Consider the following 11,613-nt stretch of genomic DNA (forward strand, 5'->3'; position numbering starts at 1 on the left):
GGTGTGCAGTGGGCTGGCGGGCTCCGAGCTGACCGGGCCGGGCGGGTTCTTCAGGGGCTCCAGGGTGTCCAGCACCACGTCTGGCGCCTGCTTGACCGTGTTCTGCCTCTCGAGTTCCCGCAACTCGTGCAGAGCCGTGCTCATGGTCTTCTCTATGTCCTGGGGGCAGAGAGAGCTCTGGTCAGCACCCTTCCCGGGCAGCGTGGGGGCGTCTGAGGGAGGCTGTCCCAGGGGCCAATGGCTGGGGTGGAGTCTGAATCCCCAGGGTGTCGCGGGTTGGGGAACCTACATGGTGGTGGCCTGCACACTGTCTGAACAGGGAGCTGACAGTGAGGGAAGTCAGACTGCTGGCTAAGAAAGGCCAGCTCTGCAGCCAGACAGACACGGGTTCAAATTCTGGCTCTGCCACTTCTTTGCTGCATGACTTGGACAAGTCACCCCAGCTCAGATTACAGATCATTGGAAGACAGACCTCGGGGCTGGATGAGTATGAAATGACATGGTCCCTGTGAAGAGCAAGGCCTGACCCCTGGCACACATTAAGCGCGCACAAAGCACCCCGCCAAGCCCTGCCCCGAATAATTCAGTCCATCCCCACACGTATCAGGTAGGAACTACCATTAAGCTCATTGCACACAGGAGGATGGGGAAGCTCACGCTGGTTAAGTAACTTGCCCAAGGTCACGCAGCTACTTAGTAGCACAGTCTAAGTCTCAACCCAAGTTGTCTGTCTCCAAAGTCCACGCCACTAACCATTATTATTATTTTTTAAAAATCCTTGCCCATAGAAAAATTCCTTGGAAGTTAAATATCAGAATGTTCACCTCCAAGTGATGGGACTGTTACGTTCTTCTGTTACAATCAGGAACTTTTGATTTTTTTAAAATGGAGGTCTTATAAAGCGACAAAAATCCGTATCTGCCTGGGAAGTTTTAATATTTAAGCTCATATGGATGAGAGTGCCCTGAATGACAGAGAGCGAGGTCATGGCGGGCTCATCCCTGCCTCTTCCAAGGCCTCTGTTCCCCTTCGAGCCAGTAGGGGGTGCTGGAGCTGGGAGCCAGCATTTAACTTAGGAGCCCTAGGCGAGGACTTTTGAGCAAAGACTCCTTTGCCACTTGCAAGTCTAAGTTGCTCAGCACCATACTTTGTTCATCTGCTGAAAGCCCACAGGTTTATTGTGAAGATGGAATGAGATAATGGGTGTGATGAAGCTTTGTAAACTGCCAGACAGTCGTTTTTAAAGTCCCTTTAGCCAGAGTCCTTGGTTCACATCAAGCACATGAGAGGTGCTGCTCAGGCTGAGCTGGACCAGAGCACCACGGACTGGGCCACTGAGGGGACAATTAAGGATACTGCTTAAAACCACCGTTGGAAGGTCTGTGCACAGCCTCAGGAACAATGATGACTATTAAGACTCACTGCTTTTCTGCCCAGGGGCAAATCTGGAAAATCTACAGGTCTGGTCAGACTAATGGGGTTGGAGCCTGGGGATGTCCTGGCTGCCCCTCTCCATACCCACTTCTTTTATCTCCACCTTTCCTCCCGTTAGCAAGTGGCCTAATGCCTGTCCTAGGCCCCTATGACACCCTCCAGTCTGGCCACAATCAAGGTCCCAGCCATCCATTTTAGGATCTGTTAAGAGCTATTGATAACTAGCTAATGGCTAATTAGCTAATCCTATATAATAAAAGCCTGCCTAATATGCTAAGTGTCCAGTCAACTGGTCAGCTGTTCAACCAATTAAAGCATAATATGCTATGATATACTAAAACCACTCAACTGCTGGCTATGATGTGCACCGACCACCAGGGGGCAGACGCTCCAGCCAGTAAGTTAGCTTGCTGCTGGGGTCCAGCTGATCGGGACTGAGTGAGATGGGTCAGACACACCCTGGAGCCCTCCCGTGGTCCCTCCCAAGCTGGCCAACCTCCTGCATCCATCCCCAGCCCCAATCGTGTACCAGTGGGGTCCCTCGGCCTGGCCTGCAGGGATCGGTCTGAAACTGGATCTCTGACATCCGTGCACCAGGCCTCTAGTCTATATATATAAAAGCCTAAGCAACTGGCCGACAGGCCAGTAGCTATGACACGCAATGACCACCAGGGTGCAGACGCTCAATGCACAGGCATGGAAACATGGAACAGACTGATGAATCTCAGAGGGAAGGGGGGAGTTGGGAAGAGATTAATGAAAGATCTTATATGCATACTAGAGGCTGAGTGCACAGATTCATGCCCCAGTGGGTCCCTCGACCTTGCCTGCGGAGATCAGGCCAAAACCAGGTCTCTGACATCCCCCGAGGGGTCCTGGATTGCGAGAGGGTGCAGACCAGGCTGAGGGAGCCCACTGTTGCACGAATCCGTGCACTGGGCCTCTAGTATTAACATAAAGCTAATATTAGCTTTTAGGCTTCCCCATAATACTGGCTCCTTTAAGAAGGGGCCTTTGGGCCTTTACCTACAGGATTAGCTGTGGGGGATTTTCTGCATGAGGGGAGAGAGGGCAGTCTCTCCCCATCTTTGCCTTCTCCCAACCCTGCAGGAATAAAGTCTACTTTCAACATGCCACTCTGCTTAAGTTAACTCCTTTATTAACTTCACTACTCTTTGTTTGCTCTACTTCAGTGTGAGCTGAAAGGTAAAACTTCAATAAATAAAGTGCAATTAGAGCCCCTCCACCACCATCCCTCCCACCACTACCACTCTACCCTGGCAGGGTGTGAGCCAGAAAGACAGAAAGCTCAGAGAAAGATCAGCTGAGTAGTTTAGGCAGGAGCCTGGCATTAGTCTGAGGGGTGAGCCATAATCTCCAGAGTGGAGCTGCAGAGAGGTGCTGGCGGGTGATGGACTTCCAGGGGGCGGGATAGGAAAGGAGTACTTTTCAGCTCCTCACAGATTACATCTTCCCACTTTGGATGGCAGTGTAGCAAGTGCCCCAAACAGCCTCTTCACTGGGTTCAAATCTAAGTCCTAAAGGGTATTTTGAGACCAGAGAATTTCTAGTAACTCCATCCACCACTTGGTATTTCCTTGCCACGGCTCCTGTTTGTAGTCTGAGGTGGCAGCGCCAATGCTGAGCAGGCTGGAGGCCATCTAGTGCCCCTTTTGGCTATTTACGTATTATCTACCATGCTTTCCCATTTCACCTCTGTTCTTGAAAGGAGCTTTTGAATGGCAGCTATCAAATTAGAGAGTGTGTAGGTATGTTTACAAAGGGAGAAAAATGCATAAAGCATTTCCCAAGTGTGTTCATTCTTTAGGCTTGTCTTATGAATGTGCTGTGAATAAAGCTCAAAGAAGTCTGGGTGTGCCCTCTTCTCTTTTTGGAGATTCGTAATACACATACTTAAAGGTTCTAAGAAATCTTGTAGACAAGGCATTCAACTTTGTCAGACAGGAATTTCCCAAAGTTGGTTGACAACAAAACACATTTCCCCTCTCCCCCCATTAACATCCTGTGAATGAGTCTGCTGTGGGAGCTACTTTTGGAAACACTGGCCTAGACTGCACTGCATTTGATTGTTTATGTTAAGGGCTCTGGGCCTTGGGGAGCCCACTCCCCATCCTGGCTCTTACTAGGGGGATGCTCCCCAAGGGGACAGCCTTCAAGGATGGAAGGACAAGCAGGTCTTCCTCTGCGGGACCTTGGCAAGGTGCTGATCATCAGGTGTCCCTCGGGAGTGGGCATCAGGACATGGGGCCCAGCTAGACCCTGTGGGTGTGAGCAGGAGTTCTAGCTGCTAGATGAGTTGTTTCTGCATTGGTTTTCCCCGGGGAAACTTTCCTGATCTCCTTTAGAGTACAGCCCCCAAACCCACAACTTTCCCCTTCCCCTTGTATCAGGGATTCAAATACCACTCTCCAAGGAGCAATTCTCACAGCCAAGAAGGTTCTGGCTGCATCTTCCCTTCCAGCGTCAGCTGTTTATTCCACCTAACCTCTGTATATCGGGTCATATCCCCACCCCCCACCCCAGCGTCAGCCATTTATTCTCCTTATCCTCTATATCTCAGGTCATAGAAGAACCCCCAAGAAGTCTCTCCCCCTCTGAGCAATCCCTACATTTTAGGCTCTCAAAATATCACATACCACTCTTTCAAAGAACCTGGCCCAACTGCCATTTCACAGCTGTGTTATTGGTTGATGTCTCTTTCTTCTCTACATTGGGCAGGGCCTGGGTCCATTCTAGGTCATCATTGTACTCTCAGTGCCTAGCCCAGTGATTGTCACACAACAGGTGCTCAATCAATATGAGTCAATGAATGAAATGAATGAATGAACAGATAGATGAATGAATGAGTAACTCAGCTATGCCTTCTCATGGAATCACCTGCCATTCCTACATCTCCAGCTTCCAGCCTTTCCCTTAGACAGGAATTCCCCCTCCATTCCTGAAGATTAAGGGGGGCTCTTCAGTCTTCATAGGAACCCTAGCCAGCAGCAGCACCCATCCAACTTCCACTCCCATGGGGAGGCCAGCAGGCAGGTGGGAAGCCAGCTCCTTATCTATCTTGTGTTCTGGCTTAGCCTTAAGCCTGGCATTAAAGGCAAAGTGGCCCCCCAGTCCACAAGTCCCCACCCTGCTCCCCCTCTGGGGGTCTCCACTGGCCCGGCCTGCATTCGTGATGGCCCTTACTTCTGCCAGGGCCTCGGCCTCCAGGGACTTGTGGTCCCCCAGGCTGCTGTGCCTGGTGGAGCCGCACGTCGACCTCATGGAGTGCCCTTCTGAGAGCGCCTTCTTCTCAGAGTAGTTGATGCTGCCAGCGCTCCCGAACGTCGCCATCCTCCGCTTCTCGGGGCTCTCGATCCTGCCCCGGGTGAGGGGGATTTTGTGGGGGCTGCTGGGGCAGGCGGCGGCCCGGGGCGGCGTGTCTATGCTGGGGCCCAGGCCCCGGGGTGGGCTGTGTGTGTCGCCCCCGCTTCGGCGCCTGGGAATGGCTGCTCCATCAGATCGTAACCGCACTCTGCAAAGGAGCCAGGGGGCAGGGGCATGGGGCAGAGGTCAACCCTGGCAATCAGAATGAGTCAGTCAACCCCCAGGCTACACACTACACACTAGTCACTAGTCTAGCCAAGGTATAGTAAAGCCTCCTTCAGCCAGACTGCGATTCCCCATGAGAGCACCGGCTGAGCACGGACCTCACCGGGGGACACAGGAGGGAACCAGAGCATTGTTTCCAAGCTCAGAGGGTGGTGGTGCTAATTCCACAGTGAAGCTGTTAAGTCAAGGCCAGAGGATTTCAACCTTAGACTGCTTTGGTGATGGTTAGTTGGGCTCAAAATACGTTCTTACTAGTAAGCAGTTCAGACATCGCCACGATGCTAAAGGGCTTCTAACTGGTCTGAAGCATTGAGGCTTTACTGTACCCAAAGTTACCCGCTCCCCTGCAAGCACAGGAGGGCCCCCCTGGGAACAGAACACAGCCCAGTATTGTTACCCACCCCAACCTCCGCAGCAAAGGGCTACTTCTAAGAGCCCTTTTCCAGATCTTGGGAAACAAGTCATCCAAGAGGGAAAAGTGCATCATTGAACATGCCTTCCGTGCATTTGGACAAAAGGGACAAATGAGAGTGAGTCCTTATCCTGCTGTCACAGACTTCCCTGGGTCCTCTTTGAGGCCCATTTTATTAATCTGTCAAATGGGCATAATATTCCTTGCCCACCTTTGAAGGAGGTTCAATGGGTATGAAAGCACTTTGAAGATAAAAGGTTCCACCTCCCGGAGATTTTGCTACATCCCATGGAGGCCACCAAAGAGGGAGGGAAGCTGCAGTATCCAGGGGGTGGGGAACAGGGACAGAGTGTTGGAATGGATTGTGACCATGGGACCAAGTTCAATGTGGTCAGCAGCGCTTTAGATCTTAATGCCACCAGCCAAGCTAAGCACTGCCTGTGGGCACCCCAACAGGACCAAAGCAGAGGCACTGGAGAGGAAGAGGTATTGAGAAAAAAAAGAACAAGGAGGAAGTAGATGAGGGAGGGAGAGGAAAATTAAGGCAGGACAAGATAGAAATCCAAGCCCCCCCCCCCCCCGCCCCCCCCAGAAATCAAGGGACCATGACTTTGTCATCTACCTACCCCAGCTTTCCACTTTCCCTCCCAACTGTATCATCTATCCCAGGACCCCAACTGTTGGCTCCACTGAATAGAATATGCTAAAGGAGACACTGGGACTTCTGAAATAAGTTCATAAACGTATGTTTCCATTGAGACGGAATTTTTTGGCTCTATTTGCACGCACTCATATGTGTAGGCTGGTCCCCTGACCTCTCCACCGAGTAAACAAAGAAAATTACATTTTGAGAACCTGATTAGGAAAGCAGTGAGAACTGTCAGGTTTGTGGTCCTTTCTTTTCTTTTCCTTAATAGTATTAGTTTTTAAACTACCACATGCTTTGGACCACACCTGTATGCAGAATAAGGAGCTCAGCTCCCTTTTGGCAGAAAGGTCATGTGACACAGCCTGGCCCACACATGGAGAGTAAAGAAATTGGCAAATGTGCTCCCACCAGATAAATCGGTGGAGTCGAGTGTCAATTTCCCCCACACTTGAGGGGGTGTGAGTTTTCTGTTGATATAGCACACTTCAGGGAGTATATGACCTTTAAATTTTTAAATATAACTACTTGGATCTTCAACGGAAAGTGGAGGAGGTGCTAGAACTAGAGAGAGAAGTTGGAAAAATACTTGCCAATGTGTAACCCCCCTCACCATTTATTATTATTATTTAAAATAAAAAGCACTGATTTGCTCAGATATGTCTTTCTTCCTCCTTCTCTACCGCCCCTGCCCCTCCCAGGTGTGCTCAATATCACCTGTGGGGAACAGGGGCCACAACAGCCTACTTCTCTCCCTCCTGCCCCCGTTTTCCTCCCAAATCAGATACCAACAGGCATGGCATTAGCAGAAAAATAATGAATCTGTGTTTCCTACCGGCCCATCACCCCCCCAAAGCCGTAATCCGAGATGTGGTCCGTGGGGGACTGCAGGTCGTTTTTGGAGGAGGCCTTGTCGTCCAGCAGTGGCCCACTGCTGGCCTCACTGTCCGCCTTCTGGCTTAGGCTGTCGGAGAAGGCATCATCCCTGGGGAGAAGGACAGATGTGAGTTGGGAGTGCTCCAGAGGATGTGCCGGGCTCTGTTGGGTCAACATACACCTCCAAGTTAAGATACACTCACAGCTCTGGGTGAGTCACCTCCCACGTTGTTTTACCACTACGCACCAGCGCTCCTAAGTCAGTTTCTCCAGCAGAACTTCCTCCTCTGACCCACCACCCCATGCCTACCTTCTCCTCTCCCCTCCTCTAGGTTCTTCTCTCTCAAGGGTGAGGACAAGCTAAATAATGCTGGACGGTGTGTTGGAGAAATGGGGAGCGGACCCTGCAAGCTGGGCACTGAGTGCTGACTCTCCACGTGGTTCTGTGAGGAGTGGTTCAGGGGTAAGCAAGGGAGGGAGAAGGTGCCGCCATCCCTCCCCTCCTCACCCAAGGCTTGAACTGTGAGGTGGCTGGAGCTAGCTGGATGTCTCTGCCAGCCTCCGCCCACACCCTCTCCCTTCCAGTGCCTTGTCCCTGTCCACAGAGGCCTGGGGACATCAGAGTGCCGAGAGCCCTCCCTGTGGCATTCCTCGTGGGATATGCCCATTCCAGACGTCTCTGGCTTCAGGCCGTCCCCTCTGCCACCAAAACTCTGCCTTTGGCCCCCTTCCCTGAGGTCTAGCTTGGTGGCTGCTTCCTTGATACATCAGTTCCATGGAGCCTGACCAGAGCTCAGTGGGAGTGTGTGTGCAGGAACCCTCACCAGCTTTCAGAGAATGGAAGGTGTGGACTTTCTGGCTCTCTGGTAGGGCTAGTATTTGGGATGCAGGGCCTTTTTTCAGGCCTGAAATTGTTTAAAAGAAAATAATACCTATAGATTCAGGGAACAGATAGGTGGCTGTCAGAGGTGGGCAGTGGGGGGTGGAGAGGTGACATAAGTGAAGAGGGTCAAAAGGTACACATTCTCAGTTACAAAATAAGTAAGTCCTGGGGATGTGATGTAGAGTATATTTAGGTAGCACATAATTATGTATTGCATATTTGGAAGTTGCTAAGAGAGGAGATTTTAAAAGTTCTCATCACATATGAAAAAATTATAACTGTGTGGTGATGGATGTTAACTACATTCATTGTGGTGATTATTTTGCAATATATAAAAATATCAAGTCATTTGCACACCTGCAATTAATATAATGTTATATGTCAATTACACCTTAATAAAAAAATAGTACTCTATTAACTCGAAATGAGGGGATGATTGCTCCTGCTGTCCCCCGAGAACGCCACCTTGGGGGTGGAGGGTGGTGGGCAGTTAAGGGGGTAGTGGGCTGGCCTCTGGCTACAGGGAAGGCCAGGAGAGTGAAGGCACATGGTCAGATCCACGGGACACTGAGAACCATGTGGGTGAGGAGTGCTCTGGAGGCTGTCAGGTGGGTCAGGAAGGGGACCAAGGGCACCCAGGCTGTCTCCATGTGCTCTGAACTGTGAGCAATTTGCTTATTTGTTAGCAGGATCACCATTTAAGAGGGGATCTGTTTTTAGAAGACCAAGGGTAATTATGTCAGTGAGAGCACATCCCTGGTATATGACCCAGAACTCCCCTTCCTGTGCCCATTCTAGACGTCAATAATCGATTATGGCATTCTTCACAGTAGGGTCCAGCTCCCACTCACATGTCCTGTACGACTATGTACTGATGTGGGATGAGTCCATCCACGCCATTGTGACGACCTTCCCACCAGTCCTCCGAGGCACGGTGGTACAATAGCAGCGAGGCCCCTTTCTTGAAGGACAGCTCACGTGGGGACCGCCCCACGTAGTCAAACTTGGCGATGGCCTCAATCTGTTCCACTTCTGGAGGGAGAGGAAGAAGAAGAGCATCCATAAGGTCAGCAGAAGGACAGCCCGGGTGCCTTGCTCAGATGGCCCTGGCCTCTATGGGGCAGCACGGACAGCAAGCCCAGTGTAAACAGCATGGGCTGGGGTCAGGACCCCAGGGTTCTAGGCTCAGATCCACTCTCCCATGCTGTGACCCAGGCAGGCCATCTAACTTCTCAAAATGGAAAGAGGGGGCTGACATACATGTCCTTATTTTCCACTGCTCTTTTTTTTTCTTTATCTTAAAAACACTTAACAACATTATAAGAAATTTATTTTCCTTCTACCCCTTAAAACAAATTCTGTTTCCATTTTCCCATGTACCGTTTCCCTCTTTGTCCACTTACAATACTTTTAGTGATTCTTATTTTGGGGGAAGTTAAACAGGAGGTGTATGTGGACTGCCTCGATGCAAAATATTATACATATACACATTTTTAAAGGTTCCCAGAACTCTATTTTTATTTTTTTAACCTATGAAGATAAAAACAGATTGGTTTTAAAAAGTCAATTTAGTAAATATTCTGTTTGCTATGTTTCTATAACAATATTTGGTATAAACACTACAAAATAAGGCAAACTTCTGGAAAAAGTCATTAATAAAATTTTATGAAAAAGTGTTCAGTCCTAATTTCTTTTAATTTGTAGAATCACTGGCAAAGTATATCAGGCGAGTAGAGCAGTTTCAGAGGTCCAGTTTCAGACAGGAGGAGCCTTCTCTATTTTGTTCCAGAGGTGGTCGGACGCCCCGCAGCTTCATTTCGTCAAGTCCTTTCCAGTATTTAAAATTGTTGTCCAGATGCTGCAGTAACTCCTGTAGGTCTACAAAGTCGTCCCAAGCATGGTACATGTCTGTGACGAAGCAGTCGATGAAGGAGATCTGGAACTGGGGGATGCTGCAGGTGTTTCGGTCAAAAGCTGGCAGCACCACAGGTAAGTCCAGCTTCATTTCTTCTTCGGTCTGAGAAAAATATTCCTCCGAGATGCGTGTAGCCCACTCGATGCACTGCTCCAAGGGCCGGCAGGGGCTGGACACCAGTAGTCATTCCTCTCCACATTCTTGAAGATGTTGCTCTTGTCCTCCTGGGCGGTCAGCTGGAAGGCCAGGGCCGCGTGGTGGCTCTCCAACACGGCACAGTCATTGTACAGCATGGCCAGCGGGCTGCCCACATTGCACAGGAAGAGGCTGGTCCTCCCCGGGTGGTCTAGGTCGTGGATGGCGGCTGTGATGAGGGCGGCGGCCTCATCCACTGAGTCTAACGCTTGCTTGACCCTCTCCTGGCAGAGGAAGTAGTCAGTGGCGTGCAGCACGTCGGCAGCGTGGGGGGAGTTGTGGTAGGGGTTGGAGGAGTGGTAGTTGGCTTCAATAGTCTGTGCAGCCACAGTCGAAGCGTCGTCTCCGAGCACTTCAAGAATTCACAGACCCCAAAGCAAGCGAAGATTTTGAGACCAAGAAAAGTCAAAGGCCTTTTCTGAGTGGCAGTCTCCAGTTCAAAAACATTAAAGTCCCAGTCGTCATCGTTTTCCATGGCCTCAGCTATCTGCGGTGGGATATCGTGAAGGGACTCGGAGGTGAGTAAGCGGCCAGAAATTTGATGCAGGTTTTTTGTGGAGAGAGTATACTCATTCCCAGATAATCTTCGAAAGCCGTCAGACATCAGGCCCCCAATGAGGTCCTGGGTGTGAGGATCCTCTTCCTTCCCCCCCAACTGTGGTGAATACAGCTCCGAGGTTCTCAGCATTTCCACGACGCGGTCTAAGGCTTCCGTCAGGGAACAGGCAGGGAACTGTTCTCCTGGGCAGCACTGATGATATTGATCACCTTGGTGATGGGCGCCTCGATGGTCATGGAGTGGATCCGGGCCATGGAGGAGTGTCACCTCTGGCTGGCCACTTCGCTTGCTCGTGAGGCACACTCCTGAGGTCCAGGGAGCTTTTCCTCTTGTCTTTATGTTTACCTGATGGGTTATCTGTGGGGGTGACAGAATGAACAGATTCCGTGATCTTCGCAGCCTTATTGTTGGCGTTGCTCACTCGGATAATGGACACATAGTGTCTAATTTTTCCTCCCTGTCCAATGACAGGTATTATCTTCACATTTGGTGGCACATTATCTCCGTTTTTGGAGTGGCAAACGCCTTGCCACTCCTTGCCCATCTTCATGCATGAATTTATAGTACTGAACAAGTCAGCCGTTTTCTCATTTAAAGGCATTTTTGCTAACTCCTTCCCTAATAATTCACCTGACTCATAGCCCACTGTTGTTTCAAATGCTGGATTTATATACTGTATGTAGTTGTCCTCACTCGTGATTTTAATGGCATCTTGGCCTTTCTCTAGTGCAGTGAATACTGAATTACAAGCCCTGAGTTTCAGCTGTGACCGCACCTCTCCAAACTCCAGCTGCAGCAGCTCGGCGTAACAGGCCAGGAGGCTGGGGTTCTCCACGTACCTCCTCGTAAAGCCGACACTAATGAGGGACATCACAGACTCTTCTGCATCCCGCCTGAGTACTACACCAACAATAACTGTGTTTTCTGAAACTTTTGTTGCTTGAATAGACTTGCACAGCGCCGGGGCGTCCAGCTGCTGGGGGTTTCTGTGGTCGATGATGATGATGTCGTGATCTGCAGCCACGAAACGGGTTAACACAGCCTGGACCTCCGGGGCCACCGTGCACTTAAACCCTGCTTTCTC

At 50.4% G+C, this 11,613-nt stretch overlaps 1 protein-coding gene and 1 pseudogene across 2 annotated transcripts in view; both read right to left on the bottom strand.

The window, feature by feature from the left end:
• Positions 1-72: 72 nt before the first annotated feature.
• SRGAP3 (SLIT-ROBO Rho GTPase activating protein 3) overlaps positions 73-11,613 on the bottom strand; it is a 247,303-nt gene continuing 235,762 nt past the window's right edge. Inside the window, exons 20-22 of one of the 2 annotated variants that reach the window (XM_006758216.2) lie at positions 8,712-8,892; positions 6,937-7,086; positions 73-159 (exon numbers count right to left, since the gene is read on the bottom strand). In XM_006758216.2, the coding sequence (XP_006758279.1) occupies positions 153-159; positions 6,937-7,086; positions 8,712-8,892 (338 nt within the window). In that variant the 3' untranslated portion in view covers positions 73-152. Of the gene's footprint in view, positions 160-6,932; positions 7,087-8,711; positions 8,893-11,613 lie in introns of those variants that run through there. The other variant, XM_006758217.2, reaches the window with a different exon arrangement.
• Positions 9,386-11,613, bottom strand: part of LOC102764804 — a 7,232-nt pseudogene continuing 5,004 nt past the window's right edge.

This window comes from Myotis davidii, unplaced genomic scaffold, assembly GCF_000327345.1.
Source record: "Myotis davidii unplaced genomic scaffold, ASM32734v1 scaffold73, whole genome shotgun sequence".
Taxonomy (NCBI): domain Eukaryota; kingdom Metazoa; phylum Chordata; class Mammalia; order Chiroptera; family Vespertilionidae; genus Myotis; species Myotis davidii.